The sequence below is a fragment of the Cicer arietinum genome, chromosome 4 (assembly GCF_000331145.2).
Source record: "Cicer arietinum cultivar CDC Frontier isolate Library 1 chromosome 4, Cicar.CDCFrontier_v2.0, whole genome shotgun sequence".
In the NCBI taxonomy this organism is placed as follows: Eukaryota; Viridiplantae; Streptophyta; class Magnoliopsida; order Fabales; family Fabaceae; genus Cicer; species Cicer arietinum.
Genome location: NC_021163.2, coordinates 62402385 through 62424699, shown reverse-complemented (window position 1 = coordinate 62424699; position 22315 = coordinate 62402385). Strand labels below are relative to the sequence as shown.

The following is a 22315-nucleotide window of genomic DNA, read 5'->3' as shown; positions in this document are numbered from 1 at the left end:
ATAGTTACCGAAGTAGATACAATGGTATTTGTATATGTAGATATCAATATCCAATAGTAAATTAGTCATCTTTGTGATGGAATTATGTTATATATTTTATTTATGTGTTAATGTATTAATGTTCTTATGTGTTAATATTTTTTATTGTTGACAAATAGCGGAAAAGTTTTCCATAATTGAAAAAAATTATATATAAATATTTTTTGTTGTTTAAAATATAATTTTTTTAAATAGCCGGTAATACTTAGTGGATACTTATAAATCCGTCAAATATTCATTAAAGAAATAATATATAGATAGATTACATGTATCATTTTTATGCAATGATAACAAAATTGTAATATCTATATATGTGGATCCTCATACTTAGTAAAAATAGTCGTTTAGTGTCCAAAATGTAAAGCAAAATTTACCTTATATTCCTCATATATATACTCCTATTTCCACAAATGCGATAAAATGATATGTATATCTTTGTATATACATTAAAACTTGTCATTTTTTATAATCGAATCATTTCAGTTTTTCTGTGCACAAGTGAGTATTAATTTTTTTCTATTTTATTAAAAAATCTTTTTTAAATATTTTAATACATAATTTACACTTCGAAAATATTTTTTTCAAGTTTTCCGGTATAGATGTATTTACTGGAAAACTAATTTTCAAAATAATCGGTATCGAAAAATTTATTTGAAAGTTTTTCGGAACTATCAAAAAATATTTTTCAACATTTTTGACACACAACTGATTACCGAAATACTTTTTTAAGTTTTTCGATAGTTAATTAAAAAACTTGAAACAAGAAGTTTTTTGTAAATTTTTATAATTTCTATTTTTTTTAAACATTTTCAACCATTTATATCCGAAATATTTTTAAAAGATTTTCAATATACACCTTTTTAACTTTTTGTCTAAAAAATCTTAAAATAAAAATTTCGATAGTTTATGAAAATCTTTTATGTATCAGAAAATTTGAATTATTTGATCCGAAAATCTTTGAATGATAAAAAAAAAAAAAAAAAAAAAAAAAAAAAAATTTGGGTCGATAAAATATTAAAAAAATTTAAAAGTAAATTTAACATTTTTAAAATATTGTGGAGTATAGATATACAGGTGGAATACAGGATAAAATTTCCAAATATAAATGGTTGTACCGTGTGATACCTTTTTAGGCTTTATCTCTATATTCTAAGTGCAAGTATTCCTTTCTTTTTCTTTTTCATTCGTTGAATGTAATTGTTTATTTAGACAAATTACTCACATTCCTTTTATTTTATTTATTTAAATAAATGATTTTTATATATATTTAATTTTCTTTCATTGTGATTTTCAAATGTGAGTATGATATTGTATTTTTAAATAACCATATCAATTTTGATATATTACTATTTCACATAATAACAAAACAATTAAAACTATAGATTAAAAGATATGTATATTTGACTATTTTGATTTTATTAATTCGTAGTTATTTTATTATTTTATATTAATAATTTTAACAATTTGAGTTTATATATATATTTATCATATTGAATTTGTGTTATTTAAAATACATCAAAAAAATTTGTAAAAAAAAAAATGGAACTTGGGTTTTTTTCTCTCTTAAAAGAGCGTGATGCAATTTTGGGAATTTTGTTTATTAAGAAATTATATAAAGCAGTTTTAAAAGTTGTTTTCTGGTTTGAGATGAAACACGAAATCCGACCAAACCACCAAAGTACAAAACCGAAGACACAAATCTCGTAAACTCCAATGAAGAACTCAAAGAACCTCAACATAGTCACAAAGAACAATCACAACACCATCATCACTAGATCCCTTCTAATGGATCCCAAAATTTGGAGCAGATTACCACCTGAAATTCTCGAATACATCCTCTCTTTTCTTCCTCTCAAAACTTTCTTGAATCTAAGATCAACTTGCAAAGGTTTTTGGCCTCTTATTTTCTCTCCTTCTTTCATTTCCAAACATTCACCTTCTTCTTCACCTTTCTCTTCTTTTCTCTTACTTTCTCACCCTCAATTCCATCGTCACTTTCCTCTCTATGATTGTAACCTTGGCACATGGCGTAATATCTCTCTTTCTTTCTCTGATTCACTTCACTCTTCACCTTCTTTCACTACCCTTGTCTCTTCTGGTGGTCTTTTTTGTTTATCAGATTCAATTTCATGTTCTTTACTCGTTTTTAACCTTTTAGCAAAATCCTCTAGAAAAATTCAATACCCAAGTTTCTCTTTTCACATCGAACATCTTACATTTGTTACAACTCCAAAAGGGTATATAATTTTTGTCCTTTCTTCTAAATCAGCTTCAACTACTGCTTTTGTTTATGATTCAAAGGTTCTAACTTGGAGAAGTTTTGAAGGTTTTGATCCAATTCTAAGTGACAACCCTCATCAACAAGGTGTTTACTTTAATGGGTGTTTGTATTTTGCTACAACAGAACCTTTTTCTGTCGTATACTTTGATTTGGAAAATAGTAAATGGGAGAGACCCATTGGAGAATTACCTAGTCAATTAACTTTTGTAAGATTGGTTAGTGTTAATGATGATGTTGGAGAGGGGAAAAAATTGTTTTTGATTGGTGGGGTTGGGAACAATGGAATTTCAAGGAGTATTAAATTGTGGGAAATGAGTGAAGAAGGGAATTGGATTGAAATTCAGAGTTTGCCTGATCTTATGTGTAGGAAATTTGTGTCAGTTTGTTATCATAATTATGAACATGTTTATTGTTTTTGGCATGAAGGAATGATTTGTATTTGTTGTTATACTTGGCCAGAGATTTTGTATTACTTGGTTTCTAGAAGGACTTGGCATTGGCTTCCTAAGTGTCCTTCTTTGCCTTCCAAATGTAGCTGTGGTTTTAAGTGGTTCTCTTTTGTTCCAAGGTTGTTTGCTGAAGTTTGAAGACTAGGTGCATGTTTGTCATACTCATACCAAACATATAATAGAAAGGGTGAATTTTGTTTGAGTTTATTGTATAAGCAAGAGTTACATGTCTACATCTTTTGATCAATAACTAATGGTCGAAATTGTTTACTGTTAATTTATTGATTGTGTGTTTAATCAATAATTAATAGTTGACATCGTTCATTATTAATTTATTGATATCTCAAATTATAAAAGATAGTGAATTAGTCTTGTTTTAGTATCTTGTGTTTAAGGTTGTTGTGTGTATGCAAGGGTTGAGATTCTATTAGAAAATGATTTAGATTCCGTTGTTCTGTTTTTTCTTTTTTAAATTCTGTTTTTTGAGACAAATTTTGGAATTGGATTTTGTCCAAGGATTCTGTTTGTATGAGATGTTTTCTCACTTCACTAGGTGTCATTGTGTGCATGATGTTATTTTACGGATATATATCTGTGCTATGTTAATCCCTCCCTCTCATAACTTTAGTTATTATTATTTTGAATCATAAACACTATTGTAGCAGTAGAAAGAGTTTAATGGTTAATTTGGACGAAATGCAAGTTTAATATATTAATAAAAAAAATGAAATTTCTGGGAGTAATTCTTATCAAATAGTTAAACTTGAAAAAATGAACGTGTAATTCTTTTTTTACATTAGAAGTTTTCATATCAATTAGTTAAAGTTGTACCTTGCAATCACACATTTAATGGTTGAGATGATTTGAAACTATCTTAGTAAGTTTTTACTATGAAGTTTTATTAATACAGAGAATCCAGATTACTTGCAATTCAGCTGCATGTGAAAAGAAAACAAAAACAATTTGAAAACGCCATAGAAATTAATTGGAATTGAATGTCCATATTGATACAAACAAAAGGTATGACTTGCATCGAAGTTGTAATCAACACCATCATGATAATTTCAGCTCATTGACGTGTTGACCGAATATAACATGTAAAACGGAAAAAGTTAGCTGAGTTCTACATCGATGAAAATTTAAAAATTATCAAAAATTATAATCATTATTAATAATTGGGTGTATAAATAATTCGATCTTAAAATCTGATCGGATTAAATTTTAAATTTTAATTTGATCAAATCTAATTAATTGAATTTATTAAGGACACAAAATAAAAAAGAGATTGAATTGATTTTAATAGGAGACGTCAAATAGTAAAAAAAAATTACGTAAAAAAGACAATTAAACGTAAAGAAAGTCATAATAAATTACCACTTATCGATCTATTCAATAATAGTAACTCATAATATAATTTTTAAAATTATAAATTATTAAATTAGGAATTTGATTGATAATTTTTTTAAAGAGTTAATTAATAATAACAAAAAATAATCATTTGTCTTCAAAATAATTTGGGACGAGACGGGTAACTAGATAGGTTCAGGCACATCCCTCTTCTTATGAGTCAAAACTACTCGATTTTAAAAGGAAGAAGATAACTTGATTAATGGCAATTCAATATAAAATATATATATATATATATATATATATATATATATATATATATATATTATCTAATTGATATTATTTAAGCTATTATCACATCCAAAAAATAAAGATGATCATAACATCTACTCAGGATCAGCCATTAGGTTGTACAAGGAGTTCATATCCTCCAAGTGGTGAATGTTTAATTTTTTATAATATGATAAATGAGGGCGATTTTTTGTTAAATATATTTTTAATTCTTGTAAAATTACGATATTTTAAGTTTAGTCCTTGAAAATATTTTATTCACTTTTAACCTCTATTTTGAATATATAGGACTTCTTTTAAGATTATAAATATTTTTTGTTTTACAAAGAAACTTTTTAAAATAAGGACTAAAAATGAATTAAAAAAATTATGACTAAAAAATTGAGATTTTTTTTATAGAGACTAAAATAAAAATTTAATATTTAATAAAGAATAAAATTTATTTTACCTTTTTTCTTAATTTTTTTGTTATTGATCAATTTTTAAGATTAGACCATAATTCATATTAAAATTTGTGAAAAAAAAATATACCTAAAAACAATTACGTTATTCAAACACAAAAAATAGATAAAATAAATAGACATCTTACAAAAATACATATCGACCAATCACCAGCCTTCGGTATTTATGAGCTAATAAATATTGACACACGACACGATAAAGAATTCAAAAATAAATATTATGTTGAAAAATTAATATTTAGATATAATAATTTTTAAATTTTTAAAATATTAAATACACAATTCTTAAAGAAAAAATATTTATATTTAATTTATTAACACATGTGTTAGAGTGTTCCTTAAAATTTGACATTAACAAATACAATTTTTTATTAATATAAATCATAATTCATCGTAAATTAATATTTAAAATTTGAACAACTACAAACGTCATCTTTTAAAAATAAATAATAATAATAATAATAATAATAATAATAATAATAATAATAATAATCTTCAATCTATAAATAACATAATGACATCAATTTAATAAATATATATATATATATATAGTATTCGATCGTTATCAATTATATTAATATTTTATGAATAAAAACAAAAAAGATGACGAACTATATTTTTTAAAGTATAACTTCAATAATATTTAGTTAGTGGTGATACACAATAAAAAAATAGAAAAGTAAATGTGAAAACAAACATTTAGGCCTATTCTTTGTGGTTGATCTACTACGGTGCTTCTAAAGTCGAAAAAACATACATTTCTTTTTTCCAGAACATTTGACCTTGTCAAATGAATTGAAAGTTATGCATCACCTTAATTTCTTTGATAAGCTTAAAATTTTTTTTTACTTGTCTATCGGATTTGGTAAAACTTAGTTGCGTTGAGTCAATCGAGCGATAAGGCTTACCTTGTAATTCAAGTGAGCCCAATTTATTTATATGTTTTAGTCAAATCCCAAACACTAGTGAAGTATTTTAATTTTCCAACCAGTATATTGTTGACTCAGTTTCGTCTTTTGTGAATTCTTTGAGTAATTTGTTTGACTCAGTGTTATTTGAGCTACTTTATTAACCTAATTTTTAATTATTTGTATGAATAGTGTTGACAAATATTGATTTTCTATAAATTATTGTTACTTTCCATTGAAATAATTAAATTCATTTACATTAAAATTACAATATTTTAATTACCTTATATTCTAGATATATGAACAATTTTTATTTTAAAATTAACAAATTGTGGTTGACATAAATAGTCGAACCTTCTGCTCTGAGGTGTGTCTCTATTTATCAAAATGTTTTTCAATAATTTTTTTTTGGTTTAAATATATGTGTAACTAAAAGAAATTGATTAAAAAATGTAAATAGAAGATAAGAAATTTAAAAATTCTACTGTCGTTCTAGTTTGTTTATTATTTAATCAGGTTGTTCTTGTTTGTTGAACAGCCCATAATTGTGTTAAATCATTAAATCTTAACAAAAATATTTTCTTTTGCATTTATTTCGTTTGTCCAACCAACATTTTGACATACATATGCAAGTTGACAACGGATCACAATACATTACCTTTTACGTTTTTTATGGTAGGTTTTATTTTATTTTAAATATTTGATCGATTTCGTCCACGTTTTAATAAAAGTTCATTAATTTCGTTCTAACCATAAAAATATCAACAAAACTTGATAACGTGACATCATATGTGAATTAACACGAGTGACATCTATATATTTTGTTAAAAATGACGGGTTAGATCTAATTTAACAAGTTTTAAAAAGACGTAGACCTAATAAAATAAAATAAAAATCTAAAGCAGTTTTTAGTTTAATTATCAAAATATTGATATTGTAAATTGAATATTATATCTTCGAATTAAATTCAAAAATTGGTAGGTATGTGTGAATTTCTAATAATATTTACCGTCTTATTTCAAATAAAAATGAAAACCGAAAATAAAATTAAGAGTGAAATGTTATAATAGTTTTCCATGTCATCTTTTTAACTTCTATTGAAAGAATATATTGTTTGCTCATTATATATATAAAAAAAAAAAAAACTTAATTAATATTATTATAATCAAAGTCAAAAAATAATTAAATGTAATATAATAAATCTAGTCACCCTATTAAATGAGTAAAAATTAAATGATATTTTAAAATGACGTGGCAACAATACATTTGTTAATATCATATTTATCAATTTATTTTGAAAGTGTGCCCTGTGTATATATTATTATGAAAATTGCCTTGAAAGTATGTTCTTTGTATATATTATTAAGATAAGATTAAGAAGTAGTAGATATTTGATAAAGGCTATATGTCCAATAGTTTTTTTAGTTGGAGATGAAGACAAAGCGAGCATGCTCGCTCGATAAGAATTCTCTCAATTTCTCAACAAAAAAATGGAGAGGTTCATTATTATAAATGCACATTTCTAAAATTAGTGATATTAACTAAAAATAGTTATACATCAAAACTATAATAATAAATACTTCTATTTTCTATACCGATGCTCGATTGTCGTGAACTCTTCAAAAGAATTTGAAGAGATGTTCTGTTCCTAAGATGTCATTGTGCATGAAGGAAACAACAAATGGAAATGTCAATATGCTGAACACAATTCATAAAGTACAAAGAAGACTCAGAAGTTCAAATAAATAATTGCTTAAATTTCTTCCCACAACTAGTTATCAATCAGGATATTATCAATAGTTTATAATGCATACACAATGGACTTGTACTCTTCAGACGTCCAACCAATCAATCATTTGAAAAAATAACAAGACAAAAAACAGCAAGAAACCAACAATTGATATCAATTTCCTAAAAACTTTCTTTCTTACATTCAACTTAATTGAAGGAACATGTAACAGTATAGCTTAGAAAGTTGTTCCTATTTATAAACCCCTTAAGGCTTGAGCAAGAGTGAGAAACCAAACTTTGGACTATTTTCCAATTCCTTTGTTTCAAAGGCACCAGAGATTGTCAAGAATGACCTATGTGTGAGCTCATGCTGCAATAAGGCCCCAAGATTGCCATGGTTGTTGAGCTTTGCCTTCACAATTGTCTGAGGATCTACCACATAAGAACATCCAACTGTCAATGTGTTCTCGTTTGTAGAGAGCCTTCTGCTAATTTCTCCCACAAAAGCCCCTCCATTCAACCTTTCTAGGTCACGCAAATACGATACCTTCATGGAGTCTCCCTTGTCAGCTCTGCAAAAATGAAAAGCAAATGGTTATATATCAAAACATAAATTTACCAATATTTATATTGCACGCTAATTAAGGCCTCTAAAATTTGCAGGGCACATTGTATCTTCATAAAACAGCATAGATGCATTCTGCAAAGTTGGTGAAGTCTTAAAACAGCATCATGCATATACATCTAAAATTGTTAACAGAAAGCACATCCCAGTAAGTCAATAACCATTGTATCTATTAATACTTGACTTTGCATAGATGCATTCTGGGTACTAATTTATGATCCAAATAACCTAAGTCAAAATCACCATTGAAGAGCCCTAGCACACTGCCCTTTCGGCCACCACTCCCTCCTACAATGCATTTTTTATTCTTCCTTCCTACAGAGCAGTGTTTTGCACCCACTTTTAAAATTCACATATATCAGCTTATATTATCTGCTTATGTCACCTTGCTTTTACTTAAAAAGGTCATATTTTTATTGAAGATGTATTCTCTTCTGATCCATAATAAGATTCAATTCACAGCTCAGAAAATAAGCCTTCCAAATTGCAATTTAAATCTCTATTCAATAGCCATGCATTCGATGGTTAACAATACCTAGTTACTTACAAAATTACTGAAGCATTGGATCTCGGCAGCTTCAAGCATAATCCAGCATTGTACTTTGTAAAGTTGCCAACACTTGTAGAGTAGCTGGTTTCCGCTCCAAAGGCAACACCAGCAGTACCAATTGTCGCGGAAAAATCAATAATAGGGGTCCGATTTAAATCAACAGAAGTAGTAAAACCAGCATGATCATGAAGATATTGAACCTCAATCTACATAAAACAAAATACACTACCATCAAGATTCAAAAGCCTAAAATGATACATTTTCTGTCCAATTCCAATCTCATATACCAAATAATCCCCCATACCTTGCCAGAGTTGTAATCAGGTAATCGAATAGAAGCAACAGTTTTTAAGGAAGGCACAACATCAGTTACAGTAAACGTTGTCAACACCTGAAGAACATATATATGAATTACAGTGAGGCTAAGTGCATGATAAGATCGACAATGAATTTGGCGAAATCACAGTGGCAACGTGATTTTTGAATACTCAAGTGTTTCTTTTGTCAAAATCGCATGGGCACACTCTGATTTTCTATAAAACTCATTGTGAATCCAAAAAACCGGTGTTGCACGCAGATAATAGCAGTTCAAATTCTGCAATGCTATAGTGCTGCTATTCGACAACACGGCAAAAAATATAATTTATTTCAAAATTATTAAATAAAAAATAGGGAGAACAGGTGAATAATGATACATACACTTGATTCGGTATTAACTTTGAAATGAACAGTTTTGTTCTTGTGTTTAAATTGAGCAGCAACATCCCCGGAAGAGAGTCCTCTACTTTTCACTAATGATGAATTTAAATCCTGAAATTATGATTAAGCAATAATAATTGACAGTTACAACTTCTCATAATAAATAACGAACTTGCAAAGAGAAAAAAAAAAACTAAAGCGCAAAAAAATAATGAAATTAAGAATGAAGAAAGTAAGAATTGGCGTAATTAGAATTGTTGAAAGGGAACGTACGAGACCGGAGTTGGTGGAGGAGGAGATGGTGAATCTTTGATCGGAGTTGTAATCTTTCGTAAGGATGTCTGCGATGAAAACGGGATCGGAATCGGGAAATGGAATTTAAAAATAAATAAATAAAAGAATATGAAAAGTGAAAATGGGAATGAGTGAGTTGAAATTTACCTCTGGCTTTTTTGCCGATATCAGAGAAAAGACCAGGTCCTTTGGAAGACATTTTTGCTGAACGCGAAAACAAAGAAAGAAGGGTTTATGTAAACCTTCGCGTTCGCGTAACCAAACTCACATAGAATCGTTGCAAATGAAAATTAAAAAATAAAATAAAAATGCTCTCGTTGAGAGTTGAACTCAAGACCTCCCGCTTACTAAACGGGTGCTCTAACCAACTGAGCTACGAGAGCTCGTTGGTATAATTTATTATTTCTCCTTTATATTATATACGTCATCCATATATTTCATTTTATTTCAAAAACTCACATTTTACCTTTTTAATTTTTTTATACAACTTTTGATGAAGTCATTTTTTTTAATTTTTATCAATATCTTTTGATTGACCGTGTTTAATTTTTTTAAGAAAGAAAAAAAAATTAATTTTTCAAAATAATAATCTTTTTGGTTTTCTAAATTTTTATTTTTTGAAAATTTCAAAAAACTCAAGTTGAATTTTTTGATATATTTTTTGAGCAAACTCATTTTTATTTTTGAAAATTTTAAAAATATGAGCTTTTTAATACATAGTTTAGAGTAAAATTGAAATTGTATTTCTTTTATAAGATATGAGGTTTATATAGGGAGTATAGGGAGATTTTTTCCACAAACAAATTATTGCAGTAGCAAAAAATGAGGCCAAAAAAAAGCCTTGCTAGAGTGATCAACAATATTACTAACATTGAGTAAAAATATATATATTTATTCAAATATAAATATTGCACAAACATAATCTTATCAATAACTTACAAATAAGTTATATATGCTTATCACAATTTTGTAATATTTTTAAATTATCCTTTACTACTTCATCATATCTCACAACCTAACATTCTTCTCTGTAAATTTTTTTTTATCTTTTCTCTACCTGAGATTTGGTTTTTTTTTTTTTCTTTCTTTCAATAAGTTCCTTAATATTAAAGAATATATATTTTCTCTATGTAAAAATATTTATGCAAGATTTGTTGATGCATCTATATCTTTTTCATTTGAACTAAATATCTTTATTTTTTAATAAAATTTAACTAAATATCTAATATCAAGTGGAATAATAACAATTATGATCTAATAAGAAAAATATTTTGGAAGCCATTTATAAAAAAAAACTTTTATCCCTTTCAATTTGTTCTTTACATGATTACAATGTAAAAACAAACAAATTTATTTATGAATAAACAGAACTATAATGTATGCCCAAATATTACATTATATGGTAATGTTTAAGGGCTCAATCCTCTTAGCTATAAAGTATTACAAGAAACAATATTCACCATAATATATAATCTTAGATATGTATCGTATGAGCATACTCTATATAACATCTTTGCATCCAATCTTGTGGTTGAAACTTGAACTACAAAAATTATTGGAGCATCAATGTTGAATTTGAAACACTTTTCACTTCATGGCAAGATCCCAATTGCATAGGGACTTAACTGTGAGCTTCTTTAAGTTACTTAGACATAGGTGGCTAGATACTTATTGGTTGTCAATGCAATTCTGCAACATAAAAAAACCCACAAATATAATAAGGTTTAAATTTTTCATAAGTCAAATAGTGTATATACTTATCAATTTTAAGTGTTACTATTTTTTTTCATGCAAATGAAATGGTAAAAGAATCTGCACACAACTAGGAGGTCCTAAGTTGAACAAAAATTTATTCAAATATTTATGTGTATTGTCATATTAATTAGAAATTAGAGAAAACAAAGGGTAAAGAAAATATAATTGTGATCTAAAAATATTTATATTAACTAATATTTATTTTTTCAATTTTTATAAAACCAATTTTTAAGATGAATGGTGTCATTAAAAACAACTTCAAGCCTTATATTTATTCATATAAGACTTTGATTTTTCTGAATAATAACGAAGACATGAGAGTGAATTGATATTTCAAAAACCATGATTGGATTACCTTTTGAGCATAATAATGAAATGAGCAGAGATCATATTCTTTTGAGCAAAGAAATTCCAGAAGGGTCACCTCCCCATTCTTCCAACACAACCAAGACGTTCCCAGTTGGATTCAACCATGAGCGAGGAATATGATACCTATTCAAACACAAAAATGAAATAGTCTCTCATGATCTACAATTACTTACATCATTATTTTAATGTAAATGAAATCTTACCATGTTTGTGTGGGATTTCCACAATTTGTCCTACATTTTGTATTAGTAAATGTTCCAGCATAATCACAATCACCACAACTACCATGTGCTATATATCCAGGCCAATGACGACCAATGCTTTGATCATTTACCCATATTTCACCTTTTCCCATGCTACTCATATCCAGACCCAATGGATCATTTCCAGCCGGTGCATTAAAGGTTGCCTAACAAGATTGAAGCCCAATTTGTTACATTCCAACAAAAAATGTGATGTGATCATCTATAACATTGTAACATTCCAACAAAAAATATTCTTACCTTATACCATGTCAAAGGTTGTTTTTTAGCCAATAATGATCCTTGTGTCCAGTCAACAGAGGAACCACCAGTTATGGTATGAAGGCTCAATGATTCACCTTTCAATCCAACCTGCCCAATAACATTAAAATTTGCGTCAACAAATGTGTATTTTTTACCAAAAGAATTTTTGCTTTGTTTGCAATCAAGTTGTTTGGTGATTTCTTTTATGCAATTTAAAGTTTACACTCATTATAATTATATATAGAATCTTACTATGTTGCTAAAATCCAATGAAATATACAATATATCAAACCTTGTAAGACCATTTCTGCCAAGACAAGTCTCGAGTCCCTTCATTTAGACCCTTCAATGTTACTGGGCCTAACACCCCAACATTCCATGTTTCAAAGTGCAAGCCCACATTCTGATCGATATTAATTCAAATATAGAAAATATATATATATTAAAAATATTACTTATCAGCAAATTGTAATTATCACCTAAAACATAGATATATTTAAAAGAAAAAAATACTAACCGGGAGACCAACAGCAACACTAAGTAAAGAAATCTTGTTATTTCCAACTGTTAGGTTCACACTGTTACTAAATGTTAACTTAGGATTATCCAATACCCCATATACAGTTCCTGCATTCATAATTCATATCAATGAATGTTAATTTAGAGTATATAACGATCATACATTATCAGAATCAAAATAATCACATAAAGGTGAAATGACGTAGCAGAGTGAGTGTAAAACTTTTTTAAACTGAAAGTGCATACTCTTTAATTCCATATAAAATTTGAATTAGTTATGGAAAAAATGCTAAGAAAAAGTGGCATACTAACCTGAAAGTTGACCATTAACAAACACATGTAGAACATGTCCTGCTGACATTACATTCAGAATAGGATACTGACCATTCTTTATAAAATCTTCATTAGGACTAATGTTGACACTGAACATAGAGAAATGATAAAATTAGTATCAAGACTCTAGAATTAACAGTCCAATTATTTAATGTCTTTAAGAAGTTTGGTAAGTTGAAAAAATCTTACTCTGTCAAGTACCACAAATAATCTGAAGAATCTCTAGTAACATTAATCTGCTCCCAAAGTGCTTCTGCTGTGATAGAATCATCTTCACTAGAGAAGGCAGGTTCTTCAATATATGATTGCCAATCAAATGTACTGTTTGTGGAAATCATTGTTTTCTGGGAGCTCTGTGCACCAACCTGCATGACATTGGTAAACTCTATTAATATGTGTTGATGTCTGAGACCAACACAACACTAACATATTGATTACATTCATTTTTTTAAATTATTACCCGCGTCAACGTATTAGTGTCACTAACCTATCCAGCGTTAGTATATAAATGATTTAAACATTTATACCTTTACTAATAAAGAAACAAAACAAAACTTATTGAACAATTATTCAGTGGACTTGTGTTACCTTTGCAGTGTTGAAAACATCAGTTTTGCAATCAGGAAGAATGCTGACGGACCAAGGTGGTAGGTCGTATTTTCCATTACCAAATGTAACCGTTGCTGCAGATTTTGTGTCATAATTTGCAAGAAATGCAGCACATACACTAGTTCCTGTGCTGTAAACATGTGCCTACAATTACATTAACAAAAGTAATCAAATGAATCTTCAAAACAATAGCAATTTTGTGCCTTAGTGTTATCATGAACTAGATCATATAGACTTTACCTCAAGTTTATTTCCAAGTGATGTAATTGTAGGATCCACAGACACCAAAGCGGGCTCACATTGCTTTATTGCTTTATGTAGGTCTCTCAAATGGCTCCATTTGGGTTCATTTGTAAGTCCTGATATTGTTATTAGATATACTTGAAGTTAGTTACTAATGTAGTTAAGTTATAAACATGTTAGTATTAATTACAAGTCAGTTATGATTTGTTAGTCTAATTATAATCACTATATAAACTATAAACTGTATGTATCATATTTTCAATGTGATTTTCTTTTTGTATTGAATCAATTTTAAATAATTCCTTTTTTCTTTCAATTTTTTTTATAGTTGAAATAGTTTAAATGATTGTAATTGTCACCATTGAAAGTTTGAAAACAATCTAAACCTTACTACATACCATATTCATCAATAGGAGCATCATAGTCATAGCTTGTGGCAATGAAAAGGCCACTAGATGTCCGGCCAAAATTTGTTCCTCCATGGTACTGCACTCAAATATAAAACAATTGACACAAACCAAAGTTTCAAAAACATAAAATTGTATAGTGAAAACTGAGAATTATTCACATAGGATTAATCAGAAATGCAAATAAGCCCTAATATCAACATACCATATAGTAGTTAACAAAGGAGCCACGATTTTGTATGAATCTAGCAACTGAATATGCCAAGTCTTCTACTGGTCTATAACATATAGCATTACCAAAATCAGTGTACCTACAAAATAGAAACCACAAAACTTTAAATATATTTTTTATCAAGACAAAAAGCACAAAATCAGTTTTTTATTTTTTATTTTACAAAACTAAATATATGACCTCAAGTAAAATATTTCCAACCTTAAATTAACATTAGCATTTGTATGAGTATGACTTACCATCCGGACCAATTCTCAGTCCACATTTTGGGTTTGTAGTTCTTGTTGGGAGTAAAGTTTTCACAATAATATCCATTGCAAGTGTCAATCTACAACATAGTTAGTAAGTACATATCAAACAAAGAATGATGAAAGGGATAATAAATTGATATTAATTTTACTCTTTCATCCTTTAAGTTTGTACCTCTTCTAAACACTAATTCACTAAACACACGTAATGATATTCATTATCCCTTCTAAGATAAAAAATAAATAAAATCAACACACGTAATTGTATTTTGATACAAGTCTCAAGAGACTAAAATTTTTAATAGAAAATATTGTATCTACTAAAAATCAAAGAATTTTTTTATAAAAGGAAGAATAGCTTACAACAGGATCAGGGGCATCTTCTTGCTTGCACATATCCCAGGGTACACCAGTATCTAGACCTACAGCCATTTGAGCAGCCCAATTTGTGTAGGCCTTTCCAGGTGCACCAATATTCCATTCCACTGGTCCATACTCATTCTCAATCTGTCAATTCAAATGGATTTTTCAATTTCATCACTAGATAAAATAAGACAACATATTAAACACAAGTATTTCTTTATTTACCTGAGACATTATTATTGGACCACCCTGATTTTGAAACAAATTCTCTGCTTTCATCATGCTCACAATCTTAGTAGTGAATTTTTGCATTGCCGCCTAACATATATACATCATGCCAAAAATTTGAATGGTTAACTAAATAAAAAAAAAATTGTAATAAACTATTCATAAATAAATCACTTGAAATAGTAATGCTTCAAATTGAAACTCTTACCTTGAATGGTTCGTTGTCTGTTCTGAAAGAAATACCTGGAACATACTTGAGCCAAACAGGGAATCCCCTGAACATAAACAAAAGTAATGTTTTATTTTATATGAATTTTAATTTTCTCAAATAAATGTCAATAAAATAATTACCCAAAGTTCCATTCAGCACAAACGTAGGGACCAATACGCAAGTGAACATAAAGGCCAGCTTGTTGTGCTAGTTTGATAAACTTTACCAAGTCAAACCTATCTTCGAAGTAATACTGAAAATTTTCAAAACATTATATAACACGTAAATTAGTGAAAATTAAAAAATGAAAAAAAATACAACAAAAGGGTTTAGAAATTGATGAAACACTAGTCATAAAAAAAATGCATTCTCCCTTAAAAATAAAGTATCATAGATTACTTTTCCAGGAGAAGGCTCGTGTCCATTCCAAAATACATAGGTTTGAATAACATCAAGCCCTCCTTCTTTGGCCTTTTGAAATAAGGCTGGCCACATCTGCATTAAAAAACATATTTGATGAGACTTTTTTTTTTAAATACACAAAAATTATAGATTAATCATTTTTTTAATAAGTTAATTCTGTAATTTTCTTTTAATACGAAGTTCATCCTTTACATTTGTAAATATTTGCATTGATCTTAATTTTAAATGAGCAAAATTGAAATCTTAAACTCTCTCAATTTTTTTAATGAATTCGTGTAATTCTTAAAAAGTTTTAATTGCAGTAATTTGAATAACATAACATTCAATCAATTTTTAGAAAAATAATCAAACAAAAGAGAATTCGAAAGAGATACATGTTAGAGTTCTTGAAATTAAACACGAAATTCTCTTAATCTAGATTATCAAATCATATAAAAATGTATTATGTTATTCTTTATATGATCAATAATAATTAATAATAAAATTTTAAAAAATTCTACCTACAAATTATCAAAATGAGATTAGATTTAAAAATAGTTCAACACTATAATGTTTCAAAACATAAACGACTAACTTGTTAATAACAACAACAAAATTAATAATTAATTTGATATTTTCGTGTAACTTAAAGAACTACATGAATAATGTATTTTTGTGACTTTTTTAGTTTAGACCATCATTGTAATATAAGATGTGATAACAAGAATACATAATGCATTGATAAAAATATGGGATACATATTTTTTTTATAAATAAACTTTATGTAAAACGTGATTAGATTGCATAAAATATAAAAACCAGAAAATAGTATAATATATAACAAAAAGATATTTCCTAGTTTACTACATTACAAATTAAAACAAAATAAAAAATGAAATACGGAAAAACGAAAAACTTAAGATAGGAAGAGGATATTTAGTTACATAATAGAAAATAGAGAAAGGTATATAGCAAATTTAAAGACAAATTTTATTTTTCTGTAAACAAAAATTTAGATCTTAAAATATGGAAACAAATCTTATCACATGCATGTTGGATGGAGTGGAGTGAGTGTACCTCGGGTGTGCTTCTTGGATAGTGAATGGAACCAGAGATCAAAATTCTTCTCTGCCCATCAATCACAATGGTTTTGTGATCATAAGTCACTGAGGCTGTAACAGCACAAACCCAAAAACATAGTAATAACATCAACCCAAGCAAGTTAAATTCTTTTCTCATTGTTAAACTCTTGAATAGTTCAACAATGTTTGTGTGTTTTGTTGGCTTCACTTATGTTTGATAGTTTGAAATTTATAGGAGAAAAAAGTGAGTGGAGGGAGAAGGAGAAAAAGGCTTCTAGTTTTTTGTTTGTGGACAGTTGTTAGTTTAATTGTTCTTTTGAGAGATAGAATGTTTTGTTACAAGGTGAGGTGTGTGGTTTGATGGTTAAGTTGAGGTGAATTGAATGCAAATGTAAATGTAAAGTGCTTTATATAGTTTTAGAGAACGATAGACAGAGAAGAGGGAAGTATCACTATGTGACCCGTTTCTTTTCTCTTCTATTTCATTTTATTCATCTCATTCCAAACAAACGAAACTACTAATCTTTTATTTTAATTTATAACAAAATTTAGATTAGAGGAAATCATCATCGGTTAAATCTTTTTCATAGAATTTTAGATTTAAACTCAAATTACAACGAGTGTCGGTGCTCTTTAGCTTTCTTCTCTAAGATTATATTATAATTTAAATTGTAATTAAAAAGAAGCAACTTTTGCATCACATATAGACCAGTTGATAAGATTACATTTTTTTATATAAATTCACTTTGATAATTTAGTAATTTTCAATAAAAATAATAGGTAAAATGATTCTTTCAGATCAAGTCCTATTGTTACCTTTCTTATATGATTTGATGTGGAGCCTTTTCGTTCTCTTGTCGATTATATTAAACATTTTATCAACATTTTTAATTTAACATTTGCTAAACATTGATTTTGCTGTTTTGATATAAATAAAGATATATTAAAATGAATATAAAAGTACTCAAATCTATTATAAAGATTTTATCCAATTAGATGTATATAATTTGTAAATAAAATAATAGACTATTCCACCGATGTAAAAGAACAAAACTTTTTCTTCTACAGTTAAATTTGTCACTTTTCTATTGAAAATTACATATTATTCTCCAACCAAATACTCAAAGTAACTAATTAAATTAAATGGGAAAAGTTGTTAGCATTTTTATCTTTAACTAAGTTTTTGAAAGTAAAAGAATTATCCAATACCTCACTGTTCTAGTTCATGGGCTGCCATCATATCCATTGATAAAAATAAGTTTCCACAATTTTGTTACCTTAGCACAGAAGCAAATCAAGTGATCATGAGTTTCAAATTCCTCAAAACAGAAAACACATGATTGTTAATGAATATATCCAATTACTCCAATATGTCATATTTTGACGACGTGGAATATTTCCTTGAAGCAACTTCCATCCAAACACTCTCCACCCTAAGGAAATAGTCTCATATCTATACTCAGCTAACTCATGCCAAATATTACGTTTAATTCGCTTGCGCACCTCCACTTACTAAACAACACTAAATTAAACAATTCCAATCATTATATTTTTTTCACTTATATATTCTTTTAGTTTAATTGATATATCCCATTAGTAAAAAGTCATATCACTTTAGTAATTTAAAAGCCATAATTAATTTATAATGTAAAAACCTTTTATCCATAAATTGAATTATAACAAAAAAATGTTATTTTAAAATAAATTTAAATGATAAAACTTAAAAGTTTAGTAAAATTAAATCTAAAATATAATCAAATTTATTAATAAACGACATATCATTTAGTTAATAATAATTTAATTTGATAATATTAAAATATATTAATTTTCAAATATACCTTAAAAATATTCTTAATTTATTTAACTAATTCATAAATCATTAATAATAATAATTAAAAAAAAATACCAGTACTTTGTCAAAGTTTTCTAAAACAAGTAGAGAACGCTTCATCGATTAGCGATCTTTCAACGCACGCGTTTAAAGGGAGAGCTCTCGCACGTGGTTGTGGGTTTGGAATTTGGTACAGTCAGTATTAAGTAATCCTTATTTACACGTGTCATCTCCACATCCCAAGGCTTGGATACACATGTAAATTCTTTTATATCTCTCCATCCAGTATATATATTTTCCCCTTTCGCATCCTTCATTCTTCTCGTCTCCACACCCTCGCTCCGACCCACCAACCCGAACCATAGCTTTGGAACCCATTTCTTAACCTAACACCGTTACAGTTATGGGAACCGAGAGTTACACTTACATGGGACGCAGTTTCAACGAATTCACAATCAACGACGATTCCAGTTCCTCTGCTTTCAGCGACTGTAACAGCGATAGATCCGGGGAATTCGCCACCACTTCTTCACAATCCCGACGACTCCTCATCTCCTGTGCTTCCGAAAACTCCGATGATTTCATCCGTCAACTTGTTTCCGATCTTCACTCTTCTTCAATCGAAGACCAGAAACAAGCCGCCATGGAAATTCGATTACTTGCTAAAAATAAACCAGAAAATCGAATCAAAATAGCAAAAGCCGGCGCAATTAAACCATTAATTTCACTCGTTTCTTCGCAAGACCTTCAACTTCAAGAATACGGCGTCACCGCGATTTTGAATCTCTCTTTATGCGACGAGAATAAAGAGCTAATAGCTTCTTCTGGAGCGATTAAGCCTCTAGTTAGAGCCTTAAACTCAGGAACTTCAACGGCGAAGGAGAACGCCGCGTGTGCGCTGCTTCGTCTATCGCAGGTGGAAGAGAACAAGGCGGCAATTGGAAGGTCCGGCGCCATTCCGTTACTAGTGAATCTTCTAGAAACAGGCGGAATCCGCGCTAAGAAAGACGCGTCGACGGCGCTGTACTCGCTGTGCTCAGTGAAGGAAAACAAGATGAGAGCCGTTAAAGCGGGAATCATGAAGGTTTTGGTTGAGTTGATGGCGGATTTTGAATCAAATATGGTGGATAAATCGGCGTACGTCGTGAGTGTGTTGGCGTCGGTGCCGGAGGCGAAGGTGGCGCTGGTGGAAGAAGGTGGCGTACCGGTGTTGGTGGAGATCGTTGAAGTTGGATCGCAGAGACAGAAAGAAATAGCGGCAGTTATTCTGTTACAGATTTGTGAGGATAGCGTGGCATATCGAACCATGGTGGCTCGTGAAGGTGCGATTCCTCCTTTGGTTGCTTTGACGCAGTCCGGTACCAATCGCGCAAAACAAAAGGTATATTATTTATTTTTATTTTTTTGTTCAATTATTAATTTACTATTATCATTAGTATTTGTCAAAAAAGTTATTATAATAATTAAATATTATTAATATTAATAATATTATTCAACTTCAACGACACTACTTCCTCTACTTGCGGTAGCTGACGTGGCACGGTTCGATTTAATTCTTTGTTTATTCGTTACTACTTTATGTTTTGATGTGGTCAGTGAAAATGCACCTTCCCCCTAAACTTATGGCCATAATTCAATTATTTAATCTTTGGAGTTGGTTCAAGATAGTCATTTTAAAATGAAAAATAAGTAAATTATCACTTTTATTTATATAAATAGCTAGTTCAATGGCAAGTGATGTTAAACAATGATTCGGTAATTTACTAGAGTTTCAAATCACCTCTATTTTTTGGACGTGATTTAAACCAGTAGACAACCTCACAATCCTTTAATATCGTAAATTATCGTGGAGAGTGTTCCGGTCCGGTTGTAATTCGACTTTTCACGTCAGATCCAAAATACTAATCAATCACATATAGTTAGTTAGGGTTACACATTGAACTTAGCCGGTAACCCGTTGAATCACAGAAAGTATACACTCTTTTTTCATCTTATATCTCTTACTTCTCGAATCAATATAGAAGTGTTTGCAACTTTCACTTCAGAATCTAAACATTTCTTCAATCAATGAAACCGGCAGTCATCTTAAGGAGTAAATTGAGTGATGATCAAAGACAGAGTAGCTTATTTACTCTGCATTGGTGGAAAAACATGAAGTGCCACGTAAGTGCCCTTGCAGAGTCGAATTCCACCCACCGCAAATTTTGCTTTGTGTCTAATTAAAATAAAACTGCTTGTTCATACGACAAACCCGCATTATCATGTATATTTGATAAAATCCTGAATATTCCTCTTGGTTGGGTTTAGCATTATTTTAATTTTTACAACCATTTATTATGTCGTGGGTGCCTATCATGCGACTTGTGTTGTGTCCTTGTTTTCTGTAGTGCCACGGGTTTGGACAATAATTTGTTTTTTAGAATTGACTATAATTGATATTTAGAAATCACATTATTTGATCTTTCACTTTTTTTATTATTATTTTTAATTCTACTTGTATGTTTTTGTGGGATTCAGGCTGAGAAACTAATTGAGCTTCTGCGGCAACCAAGATCTACACGTAGTACATCAGAAATTATGATAGCATAAACCCCACCAATTATGGTGCTAGGTGCCAATCCCACACGTGCGTGTTTAGGTGTAAACACAACGGCTATTACAATGAATTGGTCTTCAAAGAGAGACAAAGAGATCAACTTTGTAAATATCTTCTTTAACAGATAAGCTTTGTAAAAATTTGTGGTGTAAATGATACGAGTTTGAGTTTGGTTTGCTTGTTCGGGCTTTAAAGAATAATTACTTTATATTATATCAACAAAAAAGAATAAAATGCTTCTGGTTTTCTTTTTCCTTTTCAATTTATGAACTGAGTGTGATGATTGATAATATCTCCTTTAGGCCCTACTACTGTGAATGTTCTTATATCACCGTTGCTTTCAAAGCTTATATCACCATTATAAATATAGTACTAACTGACCCCAAAAATTGTGGTACTAACTTTATATTTTGTTTTTAATTTAGAATATTAACACGATAATAAAGCGCAGCACTAAAACCTAAACGGTTTTCTTTTCGCGGATATGATTTTAAATTGCCATTGTGGATCACATTCTAATTATCAATTAGTGTAATTTACATGTAAATGTAGTCCCACTCCGACTTCCATATGTAAATGTGACACGAACGCAACTATGACTCTTGAAACCATTATAAGAGTGTATGCAATTGGAAACTGTTTTTAGGCTTATGACAAGTTCAATATAAAAAGGCTTTATGACAAATAAGGGACGAAGTATTTTTAT

The 22315-nt window shown here is 29.0% G+C and overlaps 4 protein-coding genes and 1 non-coding gene across 5 annotated transcripts; 2 read left to right on the top strand and 3 right to left on the bottom strand.

Annotated features, from left to right (window-relative positions):
- Nucleotides 1-1664: 1664 nt before the first annotated feature.
- On the top strand, nucleotides 1665-3375 carry LOC101514468 (F-box/kelch-repeat protein At5g43190). Its single transcript, XM_004498943.4, has one exon. The coding sequence runs from the start codon at nucleotides 1753-1755 to the stop codon at nucleotides 2905-2907; it is 1155 nt and encodes a 384-aa protein (XP_004499000.1). The 5' UTR covers nucleotides 1665-1752; the 3' UTR covers nucleotides 2908-3375.
- A 4137-nt stretch (nucleotides 3376-7512) lies between these two features.
- Nucleotides 7513-9980, bottom strand: LOC101514141 (mitochondrial outer membrane protein porin 2-like). The gene is made up of 6 exons (XM_004498942.4): nucleotides 9823-9980; nucleotides 9655-9722; nucleotides 9382-9492; nucleotides 8987-9073; nucleotides 8680-8888; nucleotides 7513-8079 (listed from the first exon to the last, which is right to left on the bottom strand). The coding sequence occupies exons 1-6, from the start codon at nucleotides 9872-9874 to the stop codon at nucleotides 7773-7775; spliced, it is 834 nt and encodes a 277-aa protein (XP_004498999.1). The 5' UTR covers nucleotides 9875-9980; the 3' UTR covers nucleotides 7513-7772.
- Nucleotides 9981-9984: 4 nt separating this feature from the next.
- On the bottom strand, nucleotides 9985-10058 carry TRNAT-AGU (transfer RNA threonine (anticodon AGU)). Its single transcript has one exon. It is a non-coding gene; the product is annotated as a tRNA-Thr (tRNA).
- An 898-nt stretch (nucleotides 10059-10956) lies between these two features.
- LOC101513489 (beta-galactosidase-like) lies at nucleotides 10957-17541 on the bottom strand. The gene is given in 19 exon segments (NM_001278960.1): nucleotides 10957-11364; nucleotides 11786-11922; nucleotides 12003-12208; nucleotides 12303-12413; nucleotides 12598-12708; nucleotides 12823-12932; nucleotides 13137-13246; nucleotides 13347-13522; nucleotides 13746-13910; nucleotides 14007-14125; nucleotides 14408-14495; nucleotides 14622-14727; nucleotides 14888-14976; nucleotides 15260-15403; nucleotides 15485-15577; nucleotides 15696-15762; nucleotides 15839-15951; nucleotides 16098-16193; nucleotides 17178-17541. Coding segments are annotated over 18 exon segments (2172 nt in total). The 5' UTR covers nucleotides 17340-17541; the 3' UTR covers nucleotides 10957-11364; nucleotides 11786-11816.
- A 1762-nt stretch (nucleotides 17542-19303) lies between these two features.
- Nucleotides 19304-21871, top strand: LOC101513793 (uncharacterized). Its single transcript, XM_004498941.4, has 2 exons — nucleotides 19304-20394; nucleotides 21531-21871. Exons 1-2 carry the CDS (start codon nucleotides 19417-19419, stop codon nucleotides 21600-21602), a joined length of 1050 nt encoding a protein of 349 aa, XP_004498998.1. The 5' UTR covers nucleotides 19304-19416; the 3' UTR covers nucleotides 21603-21871.
- The last annotated feature ends 444 nt before the right edge of the window (nucleotides 21872-22315 follow it).

Excerpts from the sequence above, each read along its gene's own strand:
- LOC101514141 (XM_004498942.4), bottom strand. The coding sequence starts at position 9,874 with ATGTCTTCCAAAGGACCTGGTCTTTTCTCTGATATCGGCAAAAAAGCC. Across the intron at positions 9,723-9,822 it reads TATCGGCAAAAAAGCCAGAG|ACATCCTTACGAAAGATTAC; the intron begins GTAAATTTCAAC and ends TTTTCATCGCAG. Across the intron at positions 9,074-9,381 it reads AAGTTAATACCGAATCAAGT|GTGTTGACAACGTTTACTGT; the intron begins GTATGTATCATT and ends TATGTTCTTCAG.
- LOC101514468 (XM_004498943.4), top strand. The coding sequence starts at position 1,753 with ATGAAGAACTCAAAGAACCTCAACATAGTCACAAAGAACAATCACAAC.
- LOC101513793 (XM_004498941.4), top strand. The coding sequence starts at position 19,417 with ATGGGAACCGAGAGTTACACTTACATGGGACGCAGTTTCAACGAATTC. Across the intron at positions 20,395-21,530 it reads CCAATCGCGCAAAACAAAAG|GCTGAGAAACTAATTGAGCT; the intron begins GTATATTATTTA and ends TGTGGGATTCAG.